The following is a 25,933-nucleotide window of genomic DNA, read 5'->3' as shown; positions in this document are numbered from 1 at the left end:
GTAATTTCCCATAGCATAGGCCACTTAAAGACATTGCAAACAGAAAAAGTGCGTTTTCCAAGAATACGGTTTCACAAAACAGCACCTGGATTCCGCATTTACTACGAGCTACAAGTCTAAAAACCAGCAGTTTCTCACCTCTAAATGTTCTCTGCAGATAAACGTAAATGAATGATGTGCTAGAGCAAGCGGTCGAATTTTTGCAGTGGCTGTTCGGGGGGGGGGGGGGGGGGGGGGGCGGGGGAAATCGTACTACATATCCCATATTTTGTAGTAGGAATTTCATGATAACATTTTATCTTTATCAGATTTTTCTGTAACCTAGCAGGCTCCACAACCCCAGCTGTTCAATTCACCTTCAAACCAAAAAGCGTAGCGGCAGTTTAAAGCCCATTTATCTTTAGCAAACTACATGTGAGACAAAACGGTATACCACTCTACAGACTGAGACAAATTACAATGGTTCACGCAACAAGCTGCAGTGAAACATTACTCTTACCCTGTCGCCAAAGTTGTCGTAAAGAACTTTTGCGTAGTCAACAAAATTGTCTGCGATAAAGGGATTCGTCCAACCGCCCAGTTCTTGGAGTTTCTGCGGAAGGTCGAAGTGGTACATTGTCACCTGGGGAGAAAAAAATAGTTACACGTTCATTTGTTTTAAATTTGTCAGCGTATCAAATATATTATGCATTTAAGAGCATAACTAAAATTTTGCAGAAATACAATTTTACATTTTTGCTTTTGCTTTTAGTACATTTTCTCGTTTCAACCAGTAGTACGATATTTGACCCTTAATTTGGAACACTATTTTTCCGGGAGTATGGAACTAAAAAATATGAAGATGTACCAAGAGATCCATAGTTAAAAAAGACAAAGGGCAAGTCCACTCGTATTGCAGGACACTTTGAAATCGTTCAGCTTCACAATTTGTCTGTAAATTATTATACTAACTTCATACATCAAATTGCAAACTACCTTAGGTCGAAGTTATCGCAGAGCTTCTCAGTGCTGATGAGTATTCCATCATATAGTGGGTGAAATAGCAGTAAACCCTTAAGGAAGTCATGTCAAAGGAAAAGCGGGTACACCGGTATTAATTAAATAACGAACAGAGAGGAATAAGCAACCCAAGCCCATTAGCTAGTCAGCTGTAAGAGCGGGTTACGTAAGGAAACTTACTCATTTAATAAATTCTAACTGCTAGCTCTTACGCTTAAATATCTGGTAAAACACCCTCGTTATGGTTCTTAAAAGTTCTATGATTGCGATTTTATTGTAAACTTCTAAGAAATCTATGGAAAATAGCTACCAGGAGATGAAACAGCTAAGGAATGCGTGTGCCACAGCCCACAGGCGGAAAAAGAGAGAAAAGTGTTGTGTTCTTACGTCCCGTCGACGACAAGGACATTTACAGACAAATCCCAAGCTCGGGTTGCCGAAGGATGGTGAAGGAAACCGGAAGTGTCCTTTTCAAGGGATTTACATTAAACGACTTAGGCAGAAAAACGGAAATCAAAAATCTGAATGTTAGTATGAGAATCTGAATCGCTGTCCCCTGAAATTAAATAGCAGTGTCATAATCACACGCAGCCCGATCGTTATATGCGGTAGAACTTAGGAGAGACGAGAAAAATTGCAGGAGCCAACAAAACTTGGAACGTGCAGAGCAGCTTAACAAGAAAATAGCGAATAGTTAGTGTGTAGCCATTAACGTTAGCGTAATAGAGATAGACAACAGCTCTAAATTAGTAGAATACTTACAACGTTCCACAGAAATATTTCCTGTGGGTTTACTCAACAACTAAGGCAATAAGCTCAACGAAAATGAGAGAAGCTCAAAAGCTTCTTAAAAAATTAGACAATGTGAAAGTTATAATTTTATGTTAACGTATAACTAAGCTCGCTCCTTGGTAAATTATTCCATATTTAAGGATGAAAAAAAAAATTGCGATTAGCTCCACTAATAGTTGTTTATTAGTAGCCAGTTATCTGCTTATTGGGCAATCGTCAATTAAGAACTGACTAACGTTAACAAGGCTCGGTTTCTTGTACACCATTGTTCTTTCCGGAATCTAATCAGCTGTCACTTGGTAATGGCCTAAGGGACAGCAGTAGAAAGGTGTTAGTGGAACTCTTCGCAGTTTAGCTGCGTTTCACTCTTAAAAATGTTACACGCTAAATTCGTAAATGCGCTGGGCCAAAATGTATTAAAATCTCCGCTCAGGGACCGAAGTGTCCGTCTCACGTTCATTTTGTCGACACTGCGCTTACGTATTGACGTTTCTTACCAGTGGAGTGATGCCCTTCTCCAGCAAAGCATCGATGAGTTGACTGTAGTGATTTATTCCCGCTTGGTTAATGGAGCTCAAGTCACCGGCAGGTAAAATCCTCGCCCACGATATGGAAAAGCGGTACACGTTACCCTGTTCAACAAATAAAGTATGTCCTGTTAACGAACACAGTATAAAGGTGCTCACATTCGGTAAGTCTAGTTAGGCAGTTCTGTGTGTAGAAGGGAGTCTCCCTCACAGATCTGCCCTCATTAAATTACCACAAAGATGGACAACTTGGTTTCAGTTTAATGATTCTAGTTCAGTTGTTCGCTCCTCTTCTTTTCGTGTCACATACATCATAGTCTCAATAATCTAAACAGTAAACAACAGCATAATAACAAAACAGTAACACACAGCAAGATTGAAGAATGTCAATGTATTTATTCATCTAATAGGACTGGTAAGTTGGTATGCAGTAGCGACAGTTTTTTGTTAGCAGAATTTTAGCATAAGCAAAACAAAGGGTAGTGGACTGTAATCGAATTAAATCAGGCAAAGCTCAGGAGAAATGATACACTAAAAGTAATAGATAAATTTTGGTATTTGGGCAACAAAATACTGATGGCAGCCGAAGTAGGGAGGATATAAAATACAGACCTGGGTATAGCAAGAGAAGTATTTCTGAGGAAGAGAAAATTGTTAAGATCAAATACAAATTTAAGTGTCAGGAAGTCTTTCTGTAGGTTTCTGTCTGGAGTGTAGCCTTATATGGAAGCGGGACGTGGAAGATGGAGTCCAGAAAGGAAAGAAAAGAATCCTTTGAGGCTTGGTGCTACAGAAGGCTGTTGACGATTAGTTGGGCAGATCGCGTAACTAATGCCGAGGTACGGAAAATAATTGGAGAGAAAGGAAATTTATGGCATAGCTTGACTGAAAGAAGGAATCGGTTGGAAAGACACATTCTGAGACATAAAGGAATTGTCAGTTTGATATAGGAGGAAAGTGATGGGAGTAAAATTGCAGCGGGATACCAATAGACGAGTGCAGTGGGCATGTTGAAACGGATGTGGGTTGCAGCAGGTCGCTGGAGGTGATGGGCCTTGTAGAGGATAGAGTAATGTGGACAGCTGCGGCAAACCAGTCTTTGGACTGAAAATCGCATCAACAACAATCTTCAGAATTTCAAAGAATATATTCCAGTCAACTTTGTCAAAAGCTTTCTCTAAATCTGTAAATGCTATACGTAGACGTAGATTTTCGTTTCTTTAACTTGTCTTCTGAGATAAATCGTAGGCTCAGAATTGCCAATTGAAAGATATACCGTTGGAAAATTGTATGGTTCTTTTGAAAATAAAAACGTTGCAGTCCTGTGCGTAAGTTAAAAGTCGTCAGCAGTTCCTATCTTCATTCACGTTGAAAATTTATTCTGCGGAACTCGGATGAATCTTTTTGAAACCTTTTACGTTACCAACATTCGGTATATTTATTTTACTAAATTATTATACATAAATCTCATTGTAAGCGTGCGTCTGACAATGTTACCAGTAAAAAAAAATTATTTTTTATCCAGCACCTTTAAATATTAAATCAGGAACACGTGCGTCCCGTAAAATACTCTGGCTTTCACAATGGAGACTGCAGGTAGTAAGGCGAATTCCTGTTCTACAGGAATTACGCTGGTCAGTCGTAAATTTAGCTAGTAAGTGGCTCTGGAGTGCCCGAGGGGAAATTTTATGACTGTTGCCTCGATTACGTACAGCGGGAGAAGTTCCAAGAAGATTAATGAAAAGTCGATCACAGGTAACTACTCCCAGAAAAGTTCTTTGTAACAGGAAGTGTAACGGAACTCAGTTGCAGTAAGCCCAGTAAACAGCAAAAGGGGACAGAATTTCATCTAAAACTTTCCACAGTCGTCTTCATCAAAATTGCTTCGTGATTCCATGGTGAGACCCCCATTAACAACACGACAACATATCGTCCCACGACAATGAAAGGAAGAACATTGCAGATGTGGGGACTACGGATGTAGCTTTGTTTTGTTCTCCGACAAGTTACGATTCAGTTCTGAGCCTGCCAAATGTCGTATTGATGTCTAGAGAGAGCACAAAACTCAAAAACATTCGTTCTAATGTGATCAGCAATGCTAATATCTTTATAGTGGTCTTGTGCATAGAAATCAGAACCACTGCAAGTTCGTTTTAGATAGCTAGTAGACATTACTGAAAAATAGCAAGGTAGTCGCCTATTTACGAGAACATCGAAAACAATAGTCATCTGTGATACTGTGACCATTACGTAATTATATGCCCTATGGAACCCACGGCTGATTCGAGAACTCTTTTCCACACAAGTGGCGCCCCAACCCGTCCTCCCCCCCCCCCCCTCTTTTCCTTTTCCCTCACCTGTCAGTTTTCACTAATAATACTGTGGTACGCACCGTTTACATATCTTACACTTTGGCGCCACTTACGCCCCTCTCAGCTTGGCGTCCTAAGCGGCGGGTTGTGCCGCTTGCGCCTTAATCAGGCTCTGTTTGGAACTGCTGAAAGTTCATCTTTCCAATTTTTAAATCAGAAATAACAGAAAAAAACTTAGATGCAAAATGTTCTGATGTAATTGGTCTTCCCATACATCTACATCTACATCTACATCTTTACTCCGCGAGCCACCTTACGGTGTGTGGCGGAGGGTACTTATTGTATCACTATCTGATCCCCCCTTCCCTGTTCCATTCACGAATTGTGCGTGGGAAGAACGACTGCTTGTAAGTCTCCGTATTTCCTCTAATTTCTCGGATCTTTTCGTTGTGATCATTACGCGAGATATATGTGGGCGGTAGTAATATGTTGCCCATCTCTTCCCGGAATGTGCTCTCTCGTAATTTCGATAATAAACCTCTCCGTATTGCGTAACGCCTTTCTTGAAGTGTCCGCCACTGGAGCTTGTTCAGCATCTCCGTAACGCTCTCGCGCTGACTAAATGTCCCCATGACGAATCGCGCTGCTTTTCGCTGGATCATATCTATCTCTTCTATTAATCCAACCTGGTAAGGGTCCCATACTGATGAGCAATACTCAAGAATCGGACGAACAAGCGTTTTGTAAGCTACTTCTTTCGTCGATGAGTCACATTTTCTTAGAATTCTTCCTATGAATCTCAACCTGGCGCCTGCTTTTCCCACTATTTGTTTTATGTGATCATTCCACTTCAGATCGCTCCGGATAGTAACTCCTAAGTATTTTACGGTCGTTACCGCTTCCAATGATTTACCACCTATGGCATAATCGTACTGGAATGGATTTCTGCCCCTATGTATGCGCATTATATTACATGTATCTACGTTTAGGGAAAGCTGCCAGCTGTCGCACCATGCATTAATCCTCTGCAGGTCTTCCTGGAGTACGTACGAGTCTTCTGATGTTGCTACTTTCTTGTAGACAACCGTGTCATCTGCAAATAGCCTCACGGAGCTACCGATGTTGTCAACTAAGTCATTTATGTATATTGTAAACAATAAAGGTCCTATCACGCTTCCTTGCGGTACTCCCCGAAATTACCTCTACATCTGCAGATTTTGAACCGTTAAGAATGACATGTTGTGTTCTTTCTTCTAGGAAATCCTGAATCCAATCACAAACCTGGTCCGATATTCCGTAAGCTCGTATTTTTTTTTCACTAAACGTAAGTGCGGAAACCGTATCAAATGCCTTCCTGAAGTCCAGGAATACGGCATCATCTGCTCGCCAGTGTCTACGGCACTGTGAATTTCTTGGGCAAATAGGGCGAGCTGAGTTTCACATGATCTCTGTTTGCGGAATCCATGTTGGTTATGATGAAGGAGATTTGTATTATCTAAGAACGTCATAATACGAGAACACAAAACATGTTCCATTATTCTACAACAGATTGACGTAAGCGAAATAGGCCTATAATTATTCGCATCTGATTTATGACCCTTCTTGAAAATGGGAACGACCTGCGCTTTCTTCCAGTCGCTAGGTACTTTACGTTCTTCCAGCGATCTACGATAAATTGCTGATAGAAAGGGGCAAGTTCTTTAGCATAATCACTGTAGAATCTTAAGGGTATCTCGTCTGGTCCGGATGCTTTTCCGCTACTAAATGATAGCAGTTGTTTTTCAATTCCGATATCGTTTATTTCAATATTTTCCATTTTGGCGTCCGTGCGACGGCTGAAGTCAGGGACCGTGTTACGATTTTCCGCAGTGAAACAGCTTCGGAACACTGAATTCAGTATTTCTGCCTTTCTTCGGTCGTTCTCTGTTTCGGTGCCATCGTGGTCAACGAGTGACTGAATAGGGGATTTAGATCTGCTTACCGATTTTACATATGACCAAAACTTTTTAGGGTTCTTGTTTAGATTGTTTGCCAATGTTTTATGTTCGAATCGTTGAATGCTTCTCTCATTGCTCTCTTTACGCTCTTTTTCGCTTCGTTCATCTTTTCCTTATCAGCTATGATTCGACTACTCTTAAACCTATGATGAAGCTTTCTTTGTTTCCGTAGTACCTTTCGTACATGATTGTTATACCACGGTGGATCTTTCCCCTCGCTTTGGACCTTAGTCGGTACGAACTTATCTAAGGCGTACTGGACGATGTTTCTGAATTTTTTCAATTTTTGTTCCACATCCTCTTCCTCAGAAATGAACGTTTGATGGTGGTCACTCAGATATTCTGCGATTGTGCCCTATCACTCTTGTTAAGCAAATATATTTTCCTTCCTTTCTTGGCATTTCTTATTACACTTGTAGTCATGATGCAACCACTGACTTATGATCACTGATACCCTCTTCTACATTCACGGAGTCGAAAAGTTCGGTCTATTTGTTGCTTTGAGGTCTAAAACGTTAGCTTCACGAGTTGGTTCTCTAACTATCTGCTCGAAGTAATTCTCGGACAAGGCAGTCAGGATAATGTCACAAGAGTCTCTGTCCCTGGCTCCAGTTCTGATTGTGTGACTATCCCATTCTATACCTGGTAAATTGAAGTCTCCCCCTATTACAATAGTATGATCACGAAACTTCTTCACGACGTTCTGCAGGTTCTCTCTGAGGCGCTCAACTACTAGGGTTGCTGATGCAGGTGGCCTATAGAAGCATCCGACTATCATATCTGACCCACCTTTGATACTTAGCTTAACCCAGATTATTTCACATTCGCATTCGCTAATAACTTCACTGGATATTATTGAATTCTTTACTGCTATAAATACTCCTCCACCATTGGCGTTTATCCTATCCTTGCGGTATATATTCCATTCTGTGTCTAGGATTTCGTTACTGTTCACTTCCGGTTTTAACCAACTTTCCGTTCCTAATACTATATGCGCACTATTTCCTTCAATAAGAGATACTAATTCAGGAACCTTGCCCTGGATACTCCTGCAGTTTACCAATATTACGTTAACTTTTCCTGTTTTTGGTCTTTGAGGACGAACGTTCTTTATCAACGATGATAATGTCCTCTCTGGTAAGCCGTCAGGTATTTTATCGTTTCGCCCAAGGGGGGGTCCCTCTAACCTAAAAAACCCCTGTGTGCACGCCACACGTACTCTGCTACCCTGTAGCTGCTTCCGGTGTGTAGTGCACGCCTGACCTGTCTAGGGGGGCCCTACAGTTCTCCACCCAATAACGGAGGTCGATGAATTTGCAACCATTATAGTCGCAGAGTCGTCTGAGCCTCTGGTTTAGACCGCTCCACACGGCTCCAAACCAGAGGACCGCGATCGACTCTGGGCACTATGCTGCAGAGATTAAGCTCAGCTTGCACTCCGCGTGCGATGCTGGTTGTCTTCACCAAATCAGCCAGCCGCCGGAAGGAACCAAGGATGGCCTCAGAACCCAAGCGGCAGGCGTCATTCGTTCCGACATGAGCTACTATCTGCAGCCGGTCACACCCAGTGCGTTCAATAGCTGCCGGAAGGGCCTCCTCCACATTATGGACGAGACCCCCCGGCAAGCACACCGAGTGCACACTGGCATTCTTCCCCGACCTACCCGCTATTTTCCTGAGGGGCTCCATAACCCGCCTAACGTTGGAGCTCCCTATAACTAATAGGCCCGCCCTCTGTGACTGTCGGGACCTTGCCGGAGAATCGGCCACTGGCCCAACAGGCGAGGCATCCTGTGGTGGCTCGGAAACGATGTCATCACCACTAGGAAGCACCCCGTACCTGTTGGAAAGGGATAAGGCAGCTGCCACGCGGCCAGATCCCACCTTCGCCTTTCGGCCAGGCACGCGCGAGCCCACCACTGTCCGCCATTCACCCTGGAGTGATGGCTGACCGGTAAGATGCTCACTGCCGGAAGACGCAGCGACATCAGGGGTTCCATGTGATTCCAAGGCCACGAAGTAACATCAGACTGTTTACCAACTCATATTCTTTATTTATCAGCGGTATCAATTCTTATAAAACGTATGCCATATATCTCGACTTTCGAAAGGCGTTCGACTCAGTTCCGCACTGTCGCTTGCTACAAAAAGTGCGCGCTTACGGTCTATCCAATGACATATGCTGTTGGAAAGAAAGTTTTCTAACAGACAGGGAGCAGTATGTCGTCCTGAACGGGATAACTTCAGCAGAAACAAGAGTAACATCAGCTGTGCTCCAGGGAAGCATAATAGGCTTCGGCTTTTTAAGATTTACATAAACGATCTGGTTGATGGTATTGACAGCGGCCTTGGACTGTTTGCCGATGATGCTGTAGTCTACAGGAAAGTAGTATCACACGAAAGTTGTGAACAAATCAATGAGAATTTGCAGAAAATAAATGCGTGGTGTAATGACTGGCAGTTACCTCTCAATATTAGTAAGTGTTATCTACTGCGTATAACAAGGCGAAAATCCCCATTAATGTATCAGTACGAAGTAAATGATCAGTCTTTGGAAGCGGTAACATCAGTCAAGTATCTGGGTGTGACTATTCGAAATGATCTCAAATTGAATGATCAGAGTACACAACTAACGGGTAAGCCGAACTCTAAATTGCGGTTTATTGGTAGAATCCTGAAGCGGTGCAGTCCTTCAACAAAGGAAATAGCTTACAATACGTTAGTTCGTCCAGTCTTATTGTTCGTCTGTATGGGACCCTTACCAGTTGGGTCTGATTCAAGAGATTGAGAAGGTCCAAAGAAGAGCGCCAACATTCGTGACTGGTACATTTAGACATCACGAGAGCGTTACAAATCTCATAGAAAGTTTGAAGTGGGACACACTTGCAGATAGACGACGCGCTAAACAGAAGGGGCTGCTCTCTAAATTCCGAAACCCAATCTTCACCGAGGATGTAGAGCATATATTAATTACACCAACTTTCAAATCGCGTAATGATCATCATTCAAAGATAAGGGAAATAAGAGCTCGTACTGAGGCGTTCAGACAGTCGTTTTTCCCTCGCGCGATCCGCGAGTGGAACAGAGGGGGGAAATATGACTTTATCGCGAATTGTGCCCTCCGCCACACACCGCTTGGTGGCTAGCGGAGTATATATGTAGATGTAGATGTAATTAACGTCAGGGCTGCAAATTATAGTACATATTGAGAATGATGCTGCAAATCAAGCGATAAAGAGAAGCTAAAATTTATGCGACTCTAGTGATGACTATTGACAGCAGTCATACAGCTTCTCTGATAGTCTTGACTTCTTATAAACCGCGTATTCGTTGCGTTTCATATCTGCAAGTTTCATGTGCAAGGAGCAGTTTTCTAACAACCACAAAGCAAAATGAGCCTTTTATTGATCAACTTGGCAGCAGTGCACATTTTAAATAAAGTGAAATAGCCAACGATATTGAAAGATGGGCACGTACATAAGGTACTTTGTGTACGACTCTTCCTCGCCCAGCCTCCCCTCCCCTCCCGTTTCCCTCAACCACCATTTGTGTTCCAGTCGCTAATGGTTGACGTGAAGCGCGACTGTTAGACCACGGCGTGATGCAGAACGCCTCTCTCCCTCTCTCTGCAGCGTCTGCCACTGCAGTCGGCTGAACACATGTGTGACGCTTTCGCGCTCACTAAATGAAACTGTAACGAAACGCGCTATTTTTCTTTGGATCGTCTCTATTTTCTCTATCAGTCCTATTTGGCATGGATCCCAGACTAACAGGTAATATTCAAGTATTGGGCGAAAAGGCTTTTGTAAGCTACCTCGTAGGTCTCCAGGTTTGTTGAGTGTGTTTGACGAACCTTCTTGTAAACGCGGATGACCTGATCTTATCTCTAATCACCAGGAAACTTCGTTCCTCCAGCGACCCGGGGTACGCTCCTGCCTGAAGAGGGGCAAGTTCTTTCACATATTCTATGCAGAATCACAGGGGCATCCCCTCACGTCCAGTGGCCTTTCCTCGGCTGAGTGGTTTCATATGCTTTTCTGTCCCGTGATCGCTTCTTTGGATATCTCCCGTTTCAAGGAGGAACCACAGCACGATCTTCCTAGGTGGAAAAGGTTTAGAAAATGGAGTTCAGTATTTCATTCTTCTCTCTATCATCCTCCAGTTCGACACCGTTATCGTCTCAGAGTGTCTGGGCAAATACCTTTGATACGTTTCCTCATTTAACTAAAACGTCTTAGGATTATCTGTCATGTTGGTAGAAAGAATTTTACTTTCTAATTTGTTCTCTGCTTCATGCATGGCTCTCCTTAAGCTAATTTTGGCTTCGTTTAGTATTTGTCTGTCTGTGAAGCTTGCGCTACGTTTAAATTTGCAGTGAAACAGTCTCTGTTTGCGGAGTAGTTTTCTAACAGGGCTTTCTGCCCACGTCTGATCTTTCTCATCCTTCACAATTTCCCTCGGTATGTACCTGTCTAAGGCGTGTTGTATAAGGGGCGCTCAGAAAGTTTCCGTTGGAGGGCATTGCTTGCAACGTAGCGCGACTCCGATGCGACGTGCGTGCGATAAAGGGGAAACGTGAATTATGGTGACGTTATTACCAAATGCGTCCAAACAGGACCAGCGTGCTGTTATTCGTTTCTCAGCTGCTGAGGGACAAACACCGGTACACATCCATTGGACAATGAAGAGTGTGTGTGAGCCATCCTGTCTGTCGAAAACTTCCTACTGCCGCTGCTTCGTGATACCGCACGTCCCCATATCGCAAATGTAACGCCGAAGTTACGCCATATCAAGTGCACTGTCCTGATCTCTCCCCCTGATATTGTCATGCCTTCGGTCCCTTACAAAAAGCCTTGAAGGGTCGACGATTCCACTCGGACAAGGATGTGCACCAGACATTTAAGGACTTCTCCAGGTAGCAGGATACAGTGTTTTACCAAAGGGGTATCTTCAGCCTGGAGCGTCGGCAGTACGATTACCTCAGTGCTCACGGCGAGTTTACCTGACTGGCATACCAATTCTGGACTGTACACCCTTATAAATGAAAATATTTTGATCGCCCTTTACGGAGTATTCGTGAACTTTGTCCATTGATGTTCCATATTTTGGGTCCTCGGGACGAATTTTTCACTTTACTCTTGCCAACCAGAAAAATCTTCCTACCTTTCCTTACATTCCAATTTAAAGCCGTATTCAGTGTGCTGTAAACAGGGAGCATAGTCAGGAGACCTAATATATTATTGTCACGAGTCGGTTCTCTGATTAGCTCACGCGATTCCCTGTGCCTACTAACCGCCTTAATAACTTGAGTCTCCCAGTCTATTGCTGGTAAATTGATATCTCCACCTATTGCTATAACATGAGCAGGAAACACTTATCCTCACCGAAATTATTTCGCATTGGGAATCACTAGATATTATCGTATATATATATATATATATATATATATATATATATATATATATATATATATAAGCACGCCTCCACCGCGTGAAAGTAACATCTGGCTTCAGATAAGTTTCTCTCCCTGGCATGGCAGGACCTTGATTATCCGGCATTGTCGGGAATCTGTCAGTGTCAGATTACCAAATATGCCGCTTTATCAGTGGCACTTTTTAAAAGCTGGCTTAAAGACAGGGATACAGGCACAACCTATAGTTTTAATTTACAAAAACAAATAATTATTATTTATTAAACACAACATGAGAGATTAAAGCATAGACTTGTATTACGTTTCTGTAAAAACAATATTGAATTATGATTACCCGATATTGTCAGCAGGAAAGCGATCTGTAAATTCTAAAAATGTAATCTTCTTACTAGAGAAATCTGTATATGTATTTATTGCGATACTCGCAAATAAAAGTTCTCTAGTAGGAAGATTACATTCTTCAAAATTTAATTAAAAGTCGATTACTGTACTGTTCTACTAAATCAAGTTAATGCTCAATATTATTTTACATTATCAAACCAATTTTTGAATGACAGTTACAAAATAAAATTAAGTCCATTGCTTTTAAAAAATCAGGAACAACGTAATTAAAAAATGTTATCAAGAATTTGGTACAATTTAATTGGAACCACTCTCTTTAGGGATAGCAGGGATATATGACGTTGTCGAGAGCGTCGAATATGGCGGACTGGTATTTACCACTGATCGTTTAGCTGAAATTGTTTGCTGACGGCTTTGTAACATTACAAAAATGCTAACTTGTTTCTTGGTTTCAAATGTTTTTTGACAAGAAGTGTTATATGTGATATGAACATTCATGACTTCAGAAACGTTGTAGTGTTGGCTACCCTTGGCGAATTTCACAAAAGTGTTTAAGACTCCTGAAGGCTCAGCCCAAGGCATTTCTCCTTCGTCGCTCTCAGTTCCTGGGGCCTCCCGCTGTTTTAAAACTCATTGTAATAACACATCGTGAGTCAACTCTTCCTTGATAGCTAAATTTCTGTCAATTCCCATCCCTGCACCGACTTCTTCTGCTGAAAACGCACATAGTTCAGTACCGGAACGACTGAAACTGAAGCATGCGGATCCCAGTAGTGGCGTGGTTCACTTACTGACTAGCCACGGCCTATGGGTCTCAGCCAGAGCGCTACATGAGGACATACGAGTCTCCTGAATACGTGACATTACACTGCAGCACCGTCACACACGTAACACCTATACACGATGACATGAAAGAAATGGCGTGCTTTAGACAACAGCGGTGAAATGTTTCAAAAACACTACGTGACGTCTATAGACAACAAAATACGTAGGAATATCTCCAACAGACGTACAACAAATAGACAACACGATCCTTGGGACACAAACTCAGACATAGATACAGATATTGATGTAGAAAAAGACACAGAGGAAGAAACAAATACAACAATATGAGACAAAGCTAAACTCGTGACGTAAGGAGCATAACACCTAAAATAGATAAGAAGACATAGCACGGGACTGGTCCATGTATCTAAACTACTTTTTAAATATGATAACTAAACAATGAAAAGGAAAATGACTAATGAAAGCAATTGAACAATGATTACATGTAAGCAATACGCCACACGGGGAGACGAGGCTCGAAGCATAAGTTCTGATGCTGCCCTCTCACCCATGACATTGACTAAGGCAAACGGCATCATGCAAACAAACATAACAGCACATTTACAACACGTACAACTAAGTCTACGTATATAAGGGGCAGTCAAATGAAAACCACGCACCTGCCACAATGGGACTATGGGAGGATTACATTCAAAAATAATCAAGACACGCGTTAAAACATTTGTGTCAGTAGAAGACGAGATGATCAATTCAGGTACACTGTCAATCGGATGAAGGCTACACATCAGCGATGTGGTTGAGAAACACTGCCACGTCCTCCGTACAACACGGATCTTTCATGGCGTGATTTTCACATCTCTGGCGACCTGAAGAAAGACATACATGGACGTCGGTTTCACTCGGATGAAGAAGTGCAACAGTGGGTACGGCTGTGGATCCGTCCGGCCGCGCTCTAGGATACGGGAATTGATTGTCTCGCCTCCCGCTGTGATGAATATCTTAACGCGTGTGTTGATTACTTTTGAATGGAACCAATCCATGTCGGGTGTCCGGTTTTCATTTGACTGCTCCTCATAGCAACACAAATATGAACTACATAACAACTTAAAACATGTAGTAAGTAGTACTAGTTGTTAGCCTGTAGAAACAAGAACGCACAGGATCACTCTTGCTGTATTTCACTTAGTAAGATAAGAAAACATAATTTTGCATGCCACTTCCTGTGAGACAGGTTCGATGTTTCTGCCGAGGCCCTTCGACTTGGAACAGCAACAAGGCGAACCGTAATTAATATTTAATATTTCGTTTTAACAGGAAAAGAAGATCTGCAGATCGTATCTTTCTATCATTTTCCCCTAAATTACTAACACCTATTATTTTGATATGATCCATTATAAATGGTTCTAAAAGCCTGCGACTGTGAAAGCAATAGGTTTGTTTGTAAATAACTAATCTGCCACCAGTCACGAAGTTCTTTATTTTATTTTTCGCACGACGCGGTTTCGGGAAATGATTCCCATTTTCAAGTGCGTTTGTTGTGTTTGTTATGTCATTCCTACGTGATGTTGTCGATGTGTAAGATTCTGCTTCATTTCGTTGACTTTACTGCAATATATAAGAAAACTCGCGAATTTTTAGTTGGTTGTCGATCTTTTTGTGAAGTTGGTGGCGAAATTTACAAGAATTTGTAGTTACAGTTTAGTGTGTGTGAGACTCCGCACAAATGGACCATAAAGAAACTGTAAGTACAAATTCTTCTAAATTTCGCCACTAACTTCACAAAAAGATCGGTAACGAACTAAAAAATCGCGTGTTTCCTTATATATTGCAGTAAAGTCAACGAAATGAAGCAGAATCTCCCTCATCGACAACATCACATAGGGATGACATAACAAACACAAAACACGCACTTGAAAATGGGAATCATTTCCCGAAACGCGTCGTGCGAAAAATAAAATAAGAAAATCGTGACTGGTAGCAGATGAGTTGTTTACAAACAAACCTATCTATTATTTTACATCCTCCATTTCCTTCAACTAATTTAATTTTCCTTGTTACCCACTGTTACTACCCACTTATTTACTGATCAAAACAATTTTTACTAGTGACGTGGAACAATGTTTCATTATACACAAAAGTGTAATTGGTGCGACCTGCTTTTACAATATTACGCAGCATGTGTTTAAATACGCAACGTATGAAATGGAATGAATCTCGGGCATGACCTCGCCAGCAAACGAACAGACTGGCCGCTGGCCTTCCTCCTTGCGGTACCCGCTTTTTCTGTAAGGGGCTCCATGATCCGTCTAAAGTTGGAGCACACAGTGACGAGGAATTCCACGCTGTGCACTTGTCGTGCTCTTTCAAGATCAGCCTTTTAAAGCGTTCTGTGCTGGCTCAGTTTTACTTTAAGCTGCGAGCAATGCCTCAAACCCACTTTTAAGGTGCAAGGGGACAACCGTGCAACCAATACGCACTATCGCCTTCCGCCCAGAGTTTCGCGATACCGCCACTGTTGACCATTCACCGTCAGACGGGTGTCGACAGATCAGGACGATGCTGTGAAATCAGGGATCCCGGGCGACACTATCGGCTCCCTAGTGCAAATGCACTCGTCTCAGGTGCCCCATTGCCACTGTAGCCCCGGCAACAGCCTGACGCCTGTTGACCCTGGCAGACAAAGCTTCCAACTGTCTGCAGACACTGGCCAATACCCCACGATCCGTACACAATGGGTGCGCTCGTTATTCGTCTTTAATGAATGTTTGTCTAGAGCACAAGGAATATAACACTAACCGAAGAAGTAGCTAGATCAAAAGATACTCAAAAACTTAGAATAAGTTAGTATACACTAGTCAACATAGTGAAATACACAGGTGCAATTCAGTTCGTCGCACATACAAGTGAGAACGGACACTAAACTAAATCCAGAGTATAAACGGAAACTGTAGCCACTTTTCGTCTACGCTCGCCTCCTCACAAGTGGCTACAAATCAAATTTTTGCAATTGTTAGTTTCCCCATAACAATATTCTATAGTTATTTCGTAGACAGATAATAGTCTATATAAGCGAAGGACATATTGCACAAAATAACACAACGAATAAGTAGATTTATAGTAACTTTACGGCTTGATGAATTTCGTGGGTTAATCAGTCCAGTGATAGTTACGGGACAATTACGATAGCCAGTTGCAGTTGGTTGGTGATAATGTAAGAAGTCACAATGACATTATTTGTGCTGTATTCCACTGATCAGGGTAGTCAGGTTAGGAGGAGTAAGTTACATGTGACTCTTTACCGTACAGGCCTCTGACAGATATCTGAAGATGGTCGATAGAAGTCGAAACCAATAATGTTCATCAGATTTACATTATAACTCTGACGGAGATAAATAACCAGTTTAACCTGTTAGCAGTTCCTGCGTGAATTGCTGTAAAAGAATATGACTGCATTTATCAACAAATCCCATGTATGTGTGCTCACATTTTCAAAAATGGGACATTGAATTGTGTGATATTAATGCAGTAGCAACTGTACTGTTTTAGTTAATCAAGGTATTCTGAGTTTAGCTGTAAATAGCATGTCTCTTCTTCAAGAGACAAAAATAAATAAGACAATAAAAGAAAGTTTGCTGAATACTCCCTTTGTCAGTTAAGGCTCCAGGACAGGTGTTTTTGAAAAAAGAAAATTCCACTTACCAAATAATGATACTAGCTCCCATCGAAGTAGTCCCCTTGACTATCTATACACAGCTGCCAACGTTTCTGGAGATCTGGGAAATTTTCAACTACGATGCTTGTAAGTTCATTTGTCACAGCCCGCTGGATGTCTGATATATCTTGATGAAGCTTTCCTTTCAGTTGCTTTTCCAGTCGCGGTAACAAAGAACAAAAAACAAAAAAATTATAAGGCGAGAGGCCGTACGAATATGGCGGATGTGGGATGACAAAAACGGAATGTCTGGCCAGATACCTCGTAATAGATAAAGCAATATGGGATCTTGCACTGCCGCGGACTAAGAATCAGTCTTGAGAATGCCGCAAATCAGGGCAGCGATGTCGAATTGTTTGCCACAGACGTTTTAATACTTCGATGTAGATGTTTTCGTCTGACCTTTTCCGAGGCTGGTGGTCCAGGACTCCGCCATTTAGCACTTTGACGCTTCTTCTGGGGGCGATACAGGTAGCACCTTCTTGCATCCCCAGCAATGATCTTTGACAGAGAGGGAGGTCACATCTGGACCTAATCAGTAGTTCAGCAGAAGTTCTTCGTCTTTCCTCTTTCAGTTCGTCTGTTAGTACGTGGAGGACGAGTCTTGCACTATTTTCCGTTTCCCTAAATCTTCGCGAAAAAGCTTATGACATACACCACGATTCAAATTAAGTTCTTCTAACATTTCACGCACAGTTACATGACGGTGTTCTTGCAACAACTGCCCTACACGCTCCTCGTTTGCATCGGTATGTGCTGTAGGCGGGCGACCAGCTCTGGCATTGTCTTGTACTGAATCTCTGACCTCATGAAATATTTGGGCCACTCGAAAACACAATTTCTTGAAAGTACCTCCCAGCATATGCCTGCTTTATCACTGTCAACGTTTCACTAGCTGTTTTCCCGAGCTTAACGCAGAACTTAATGTTCACTCTTTGCTCGTAACAACATCCATTGCGTCACCGTAGCTAATGTGCCAACAATCCAAATAAAACGGTGGGTAAGCACAGTCCTGTCACGTAGTGAGTTTGAGCGGAAACATGACCAAGGTCATTTCAAGGACGCACACAGACCAGGTAACATGAAAACAACATTTGTTCCTTTTCAGTTTTGCAAACTCAGAAATAAAAGAATCCTGTCCTGGAACTTTTCTGACAAAGGGAGTGTAACATCATGTGAAACAAGTCTGATTAACCATTTACAAGGATTGCGCAGAAAGTACTGCGCCGCATTTTTCTTCAACAATTCTTTATTGAACGCAATGAGAATTACAAACACGAAAGAATGGTGTTTTATCTACACACACTATTTTTCCACTTAATCTCCATCCCGTTCTACGGCCTTCCTCCAGCACGAAACAAGGGCGTGTATTTCCTGTCGGTACCTATCCTTGTCCTGGTGACGGAGCCAGTGCTCCACTGTGTGAATCACCTCCTCACCGTCCTCAAACTGTCCTCCACGAACTGCATCCTTTAATGGCCCAAACAAGTTGGAGGGGACTTGGCCAGGGCTGTAGGGTGGATGGCGTAACACAACACCGCCCGACCCTGCTTTGCGATGTGTCCAGAAGGCCTCTGACCTGTGTGGGGCCGAGCGTTACCGTGTTGCAGCAAAACATATCCTGGGTTGCTGTGGCGCCAAAGTCGCCAGAAGCGCGTCTTCAATTTTGTTAATGTGTTGACATATGTTTCTGAATTAATGGTACCGCCTCTTGGCATCACATCAATTACAATCACACCTTCACAGTGCCAGAACACGGTGATCATGGACTTACCAGCGGAAGCAGTTGCTTTGAACTACTTCTTCTGTGGGGAGTGGGAATAGCGCCATTTCATCAACTGTCGGTTTTTTTTGGGCTCAAAATGATGAACACAGTTTTCATCAGCTGTCACAATTCGGGACAAGAAGGCCTCCCCTCAGCTTCAAAACGTTGCAACAAATCAATACAAATGTTTCTTGCTGTCCGATTTGTGATCCACCATTAGACACCGCGTTGAGCCATTTTTCACACACTTTTGAATATCCACGAGTGCGGATAATTGCATCCACACTTGCTTTGCTGATTGACAATTGCAGCGCCAACTACGGAGTCGTAACGCGTCTGTCCTCGCGAATGACGACATCACCCCGCTGCAACATGTCAGCAGTGACAACTGTTGATGGTCTCACCGACCGCTGCAAATCTTGGAGCTCCACCGAACCGCCTTCGTATGACCTCACCCTCCGTGCCCAGTGACTAACTGTACTTCTTTCGACAGCAGATGCTCCACAGATTTTGCACAAGCTTTCGTGAATATTCCCCACAGTTTCTTTCTCTGCAGTGAGTAATTCAATGACGACACGTTGCTTTTAACGTACTTCACCTGCAGAAACCATTTTGAAACTGTCCTGCAGCTACGCTATCTGTCGGATGTGTCGACAACTTGGCTGGCTCACTCAAGAGACTCCAAATAATACACACATTCGTAGCATTGCTTTCGGCTGAAAAAAAAAATGCGGTACGTTATTTTCTGGGCAATCCGTCCGCACCTCAGGATTGGCTGAAACCGCGTCGCGTGACATTGGCAGCCATTGTGGACCCAAGCGTTATGTGTGAAGCATAGGAAGTGTTGTGTATCTTCGAAGTTCTAAGTAGAATAATGCCTCAATGCAATGCTTTTGGCTGTTCGTTTCGAGACGAAAATGGAGAAAACTGTACAGAATTCCTTCCGAAGGGCGCAATGCAACAAGAAGGAGAATATTGATCGCAATGGGAAAGGTAGCAGGTATTCGACTTAACCATTCAGTTAATTTTCTTCATTTCAGGCCTTTTGTTTTTGTCTCCTTTTTACGTTTCTGTTACGTAGCTTCAAATCCATTCGAACAGCAAAACAAGGGCATAACAGCTAATAGGATTGTTTAATGGTAATTTAATTACAAAATAGAATAAATTTCCTTTACTTTACGTCTATGGCACAATCTTTTTGTCAATAGATTACCGGGTTCGGTCTATCTGAAGATGGTCATTATAGATCGAAACTGATAATCTGTTGTCAAAAAAATTGTGACCATAGACGTAAAGCAAAGGAAATTTATTCTATATTTGGGTCACTGCTTTATTCGGACAGTGTCGCAGCTTGTGATATAAAATAGAAATCTTAGAGATAAAACTGCCACTGTTTGCACATAAAACGAAAAATACTGAGTGGTACCGTACAAAGTTATCATGATGGGTAAAATATGCTTTAAACTTATATTTACAGTGTTCATAGTAATGAATTGTACTTTGTTCCACACAACGTAATGTACAAAAAGAAAATAATTTATGCACTAGGCAATTACCGAACCTGCAATATTTCATTCAATAAACATTAACGTTACCAGGACACTAATATTACAGTTGCAACCTAGCGGCTAATATACAGTAAATCAATATAAATTTAGTTGTTACTTCCAGAATGAAATGTTCACTCTGCAGCGGAGTGTGCGCTGATATGAAACTTCCTTGCAGATTAAAACTGTGTGCCCGACCGAAACTCGAACTCGGGACCTTTGCCTTTCGCGGGCAAGTGCTCTACCATCTTCTTTTTTTTTTTATTTTAATGTCATTTTGTTCGCTTTTGTTCGTTGCATCTGCTCGGGGCGGACGTCATAAGACATCCGTTTAAGGTCGTTGTTGATCGATTAGCTCAGTTTTTTTTATTACAGAGGGCTCCTCACCCTCTGACCGAACACGCTGAGCTACCGTGCTACCGAAGCACGACTCACGGCCGGTCCTCACAGCTTTACTTCTGCCAGTATTTCGTCTCCTACCTTCCAAACTTTACAGACGCTCTCCTGCGAACCCTGCAGAACTAGCATTCCTGAAAGAAAGGATACTGTGGAGGCATGGCTTAGCCACAGCCTGGGGGATGTTTCCAGAATGAGATTTTCACTCTGCAGCGGAGTGTGCGCTGATATGAAACTTCCTGGCAGATTCTGGCAGAAGTAAAGCTGTGAGGACCGGCCGTGAGTCGTGCTTCGGTAGCTCAGATGGTAGAGCACTTGCCCGCGAAAGGAAAAGGTCCCGAATTCGAGTCTCGGTCGGGCACACAGTTTTAATCTGCCAGGAAGTTTCTTAGCTGTTACTGTTTCCTACAGCCTACTTTTGATCGTAGGCCTAGTTCTATTCGAACACATTTTAAAAATATTGTAATCTCTTGTACTTTCGTAATCATTCTCCTAATGTCGTAGAACAATTTGCAAACAAAATTTTATGGGATGGATCTGAAAAAAATATAAAACATGCGTAATCATATAGGCACGTTTATCAATTCTACTTATTAAGATATCGCGCACATGTATTTGAATCCTGTGCTTTATTTCGTATAACAAAATAGACATTGGGCGAATTTTCGTAGTATCGAGCAGCAGGAATAAAAAGTAAGTCGATACAGAGCTTTAAATTAGCGATGGATTTTTCCTTGCACTTGCTAACTAATATTGATTCCCTTTTGTCCTGCTGACTATTGGATAGGACCAGTTTAACACTAATTACGAAAATAGGTGTTCAATATCGATACCGCAAACAGAACTGTGAAATCTGTTTTCGCCATTAATAAAGGATAACAGGGAAAAAACTGTTTCATGCTCACCACAACAAATGCTTATCGACTCATTTAGCTTAAACTTGTTGAGATTTTTTGTTGCTAAATATGTGACATGTTCCGTTTGAAGCCACGGATCAGTTTTAGCAGTGCACGTCTTTAATATAAATGGCTAAATGTGCTGCACAAGACAATTAATCACCAGCGGAGCAGTGGACCCAAAATGGCGGCCACTGGCAAGTTGGCCGTCCTTTCCCTATACAGAGCTAGAGACATCTAGTGGTACACTGAGGCACTTCTACGAATGTAGCTTTCTAAGCATCAGTTGTAGAGATTGTGCTATGTGATTGTAGGAAAGTGTGTCACCTGATGTTTTTATTATTTTTTTTTGTGGTCAAATTGTACTACTGCTTTTAGGAGTGCTTTCAAAATAAAACCACTGGAGCTGTATGTAGTCTTGATACAAAATTTATTAAATTGTAGGTGTATTCTTGCTTGTTATTTAGGACTACAATTTGTTTGAGGCATTATGATTTCATGGACGTTCCGTCCATCTGATTGCCTCCTTCCTCTCCCGCCGCCCCTACTACGTTGCCGTCCATAACGCCGATTCCCGCACCTTCTACCCTTCTGCAGGTGTGCCCCAGGGCTCTGTCGTCTCCCCTCTCTTCTACCTCCTGTACACGGCAGATATGCCCCAACCCTCCCCCCTCCCCCCCACCCCTCCCCACCAGTACACCTCCTGCTGTATGCCGATGACACAGCATTCCTTGCCCTCGCTTCTACCCTCCAACGGTCCCAACGCCTTTTCCAGACTCACCTTCACCTTCTTGCCACATGCTGTAACCAGTAGCTCCTGAAAATCAATCCTTCCGAGACCCAAGCAGTCATCGTAGGTCATACCACTCGCTCCTCCCGGCTCCTTGATCTCTCCCTTATCATCTGCGACCATCCTATCTACCTCTCCCCCTCCCTCACCTACCTTGGCCTCATCATTGACCGTCACCTCACCTGGATCCCTCATCTCCGCTCTATCCAATCCAAAGCCCACAACCGCCTCCGACTCCTCAAACTCGTCTCTGGCTGGACATGGGGGTTGAACCCCTCTACCTTTCCTTAATCTGTCCCTTCCTCTATTATGTCAGTCCCACCTGGATATCTGCCACCCCCCCCCCCCCCAACTTCTATGTCCCTCCAGATCCTCAAGCGCCATGCACTCCACCTCGCCTTCTGTATATGCCTCCCATTCCCCACGTGGATCCTCTATGACCTGATTCCTTTCCCCCATCTGCTCCTATTCCTCGAACATATCCGCATACTCTGCACCTCCCACCGCCTTGATCCCCCTCATTCCCTGGTTGCTCCTCTCTTCTCCAAGCCCCGCCCTCTGCTGCACCTTCACTGTTGTGTCCCCCCTACCCTCCATCTCTACGCCATCTCCTTTCCCAATTTGGCTTCTCAAATCCCCCTCCCAGATGATACCCTCTCTCCTTCCATTTATCCCTCCTATCAACTCTGATCCTCACCTTCCTCTCCCTTCCTCTGTCCTTTTCCTGGGCTCCCTCTTCCCCCTTCCATCCTGTTTTTCCCCCACCTACCCTCTCTCTGCCTCCCTTCTCCCCCCCCCCCCCCGAGTCCTTTTACATTCCCCTCCTCTGCCTTTCCTCACTCCCTCTCGCGTCTGCCCAGCCTCGCTCCCCCCTCTTATGAATCCTCATCCTCTGTTGGCTCCTTCCCCCTCCCTCCCACTTCGTTTTTCCTCTCTTTCCTCTTTTCCTTTGCCATCATCTGTCCAGGTTCCCCCATCTGCCCTCGGCTGTGGTTGTTATCTTTGTGTAAACTTTTTTGTGCAGTGTTTTAAGTGAGTGTTCAGTGTTGTGCGTCTTTTCCAAAGTGTTGTGAACAGAAATCATGCTGCGCTGGGCATGATTTTTATCTCTCTTGCGAACAGAAACCAGACTGTCGCCGTGTTTTCTAATTGTTGTCTGTCTATTATTTTACCTGTCTGCTTCCTGTGTATTTCATTAGCATCGCCAACCATTTGTTTTATGTTTTAAGATCCACAATTTCCCGCCATTTTACCATTTAAGTCACCGATTTTATCGCCTGCTTTTATTATTTATTATCTTCATTTTTATAAAAAATTCTGTAGGCTGAAGAGCGGCATACTAAGCTGTTGCCAGCCCGCCACTTTGGGGGGGAATCGAATCTCAATAAAGGGGGAAAAAACATGGACGTTTCGAGTTTTGGGATTGTATCTAGGGGAAAATGCGAATTTCCTTTCAAATATATCACATAAAAAGATGAGTAGTTGAAAACTGTTTGTCTTTGTGGTTCCAAAATGAATCTACCTCCTTAAAACAATTGGCTGTTTACCTTGTCGAATTTCTTCTGATATTCGTTGCTTTCTGTGATAAGAAAGGGTACTTTCCTGAAATATTTAAACATGATATATGTTTTTATGTCACTGGGAAGCAAAAAGTCAAATGATATTATTTAATTCCTAATCAATTGAACTCCTTAAAATTCCTGAGATACAGATGATGCACAGGAAGGTGGATTTATGTCATAGAAATTTCACTATCTCGCTACAAAAACTTAGTTGGAGGATTTCGTTTCAGGAAGAACTCTGAAATGATGAAAATGATTATTTGAATAACTGTAAAATAAGTGTGAATGCTATTTCAGAAGTTTAAATAAAATACGTTTTATAAAAGATTCCAACAGCTATATTTAAACGGTGGTATCTGTTATAAAACATATTTTACTATATAAACATGAAACTCTCAAAATGTCATCGGCTGACGAAATAGGTTTAAAAATGTAAATAACTTACAAAACTTATGACTTTCCTCCAAAAAGGTTTGTAGGGCACTGTCTACCCAAATAGATAGTCATTCAAAGAAACATAATATAAATCTGATAGGATGCGTTTATTGGAAACAAACCTCATTAAATGCATTTCTGTGCTAGCTATCGTTATCAGGAACACGAACGATAAGCTTTGTGATTATTACACAGAGAAATACTACACACAATTCTGTTGCTTTGATCTTCATTTCATTCATACACTTCTTCTTAAGTATCAATCCGAAGACTGCTTGGCAGCAAAAGTCCTTCTCCATTCATCTCTGTTCCCTGTTCCTCTCCTGCGTTTCCTCGTACGAGTCTGCTCCGAGACCATATCTCATCTGTCTAGAATACAGCAGTCTAGATCCTCCTCGTCTTCTTTTGCCCTGAATCATTCCTTGCATTAAATTAGCTAGCAAACTAATATGTCGACTGAGGTGGCCAATTAACTGAGCTCTTCTCTTCCGTGCTGCTAGTAACAGAAATCTTGTTTCACCTATTCTCTTAAGAATTTCTTCATTTGTGGCTTCACCGTCCGCGAGATCTTTCACATCCACCTTTATTACCATGTTATAAATGTCTCCAGACGTCTCTAGTTGCATGCACCAATTGCCCAAGTTTCGGAGTCACACGGTACCACACTATAGACAAATCTCTATTTGTCTCTAAATAAACAGTGCCTGTTTCTTGTACTAGGCAGCCTTTTTCTGTGGAATCCTGCTCGATACGTCGGCTGATGTTTTGCCATCTGCTGTGACTCTACTTTCTAATTTGTTAAGTGTATTCAGTTATCTCAGAAATATATGATTAACTCTGATACATACTGCTATATATTAGTGGTTGTATACTATAATTTAGGTCCCCTTTGTAATAATTTTTATTGTTTCCTTCTCTTTCAAGATCTAATCCATCCTCGCCAACGTTTTCTGCAGTTTGTTTTTGTTATGCTCACTGGCCGCTATGTCGTCAAGAAATCCTCATTTCAACAGTTCATCAGTTTCTATCACTTCCTTATCGTCTTTACATTCCCCAAAGCGCAGGTTGAACGACATTGGCAACTTCTACACTGTTCAATGCATTTCATGTAGCTTAGCGAAATATCTCGGTTTTTGGAACATTTCTTTGCTAAGATCAAAAAATTCATGATAACAGAAAATGGGGGGGGGGGGGGGGGGGGGGAAACCAGCACCCTCAGGTGAGTTCGTCGGCGTACTTACACCCATGCTAGCCAGTGCTGCGATGTCGTCCTTGTATTTGTGGTAAGAATCGTCAGCGACGTCCGCATTCTTGCCGTCCTCTGTGAAGTTGGGACGTGTGTGCAGGAGGTGGTCCCAGATGTTCTCGCCTTTGCCTGCACGCAAATGCAATCAAGGGTGAATTCAAAGTTCTAAGTACAGCACGTGGTAAGTAAGATACTCAGATGACAGAATCCTGTTTCACACATTGCATTTTTTCAGTCGCTAATGATTGCAAGTTCCGGAAAAACTTTAGTTAGTAACAGGGTACATTAGACTAGAGATACTGATGAGTAACGTATACTACTGTAGAAGACCAAGAACGAAGGGCTCGGTTTAAAAAGGGTTTAAGACAGGGATGCAGTATGGCGCCCCTACTGTTCAA

At 42.5% G+C, this 25,933-nt stretch overlaps 1 protein-coding gene across 1 annotated transcript in view; it reads right to left on the bottom strand.

Moving 5' to 3' along the window:
* Positions 1 to 25,933, bottom strand: part of LOC124805060 (myrosinase 1-like) — a 231,969-nt gene that overhangs the window by 151,778 nt on the left and 54,258 nt on the right. Inside the window, exons 3-5 of the mRNA XM_047265484.1 lie at positions 25,531 to 25,664; positions 2,289 to 2,423; positions 500 to 622 (exon numbers count right to left, since the gene is read on the bottom strand). Coding sequence (XP_047121440.1) covers positions 500 to 622; positions 2,289 to 2,423; positions 25,531 to 25,664 — 392 coding nt within the window. The remainder of the gene's footprint in view (positions 1 to 499; positions 623 to 2,288; positions 2,424 to 25,530; positions 25,665 to 25,933) is intronic.

Source organism: Schistocerca piceifrons, chromosome 7 (genome assembly GCF_021461385.2).
Source record: "Schistocerca piceifrons isolate TAMUIC-IGC-003096 chromosome 7, iqSchPice1.1, whole genome shotgun sequence".
Taxonomy (NCBI): domain Eukaryota; kingdom Metazoa; phylum Arthropoda; class Insecta; order Orthoptera; family Acrididae; genus Schistocerca; species Schistocerca piceifrons.
Note: the sequence above shows the minus strand (reverse complement) of the source record. Positions and strands in the feature narration are given on the sequence as shown.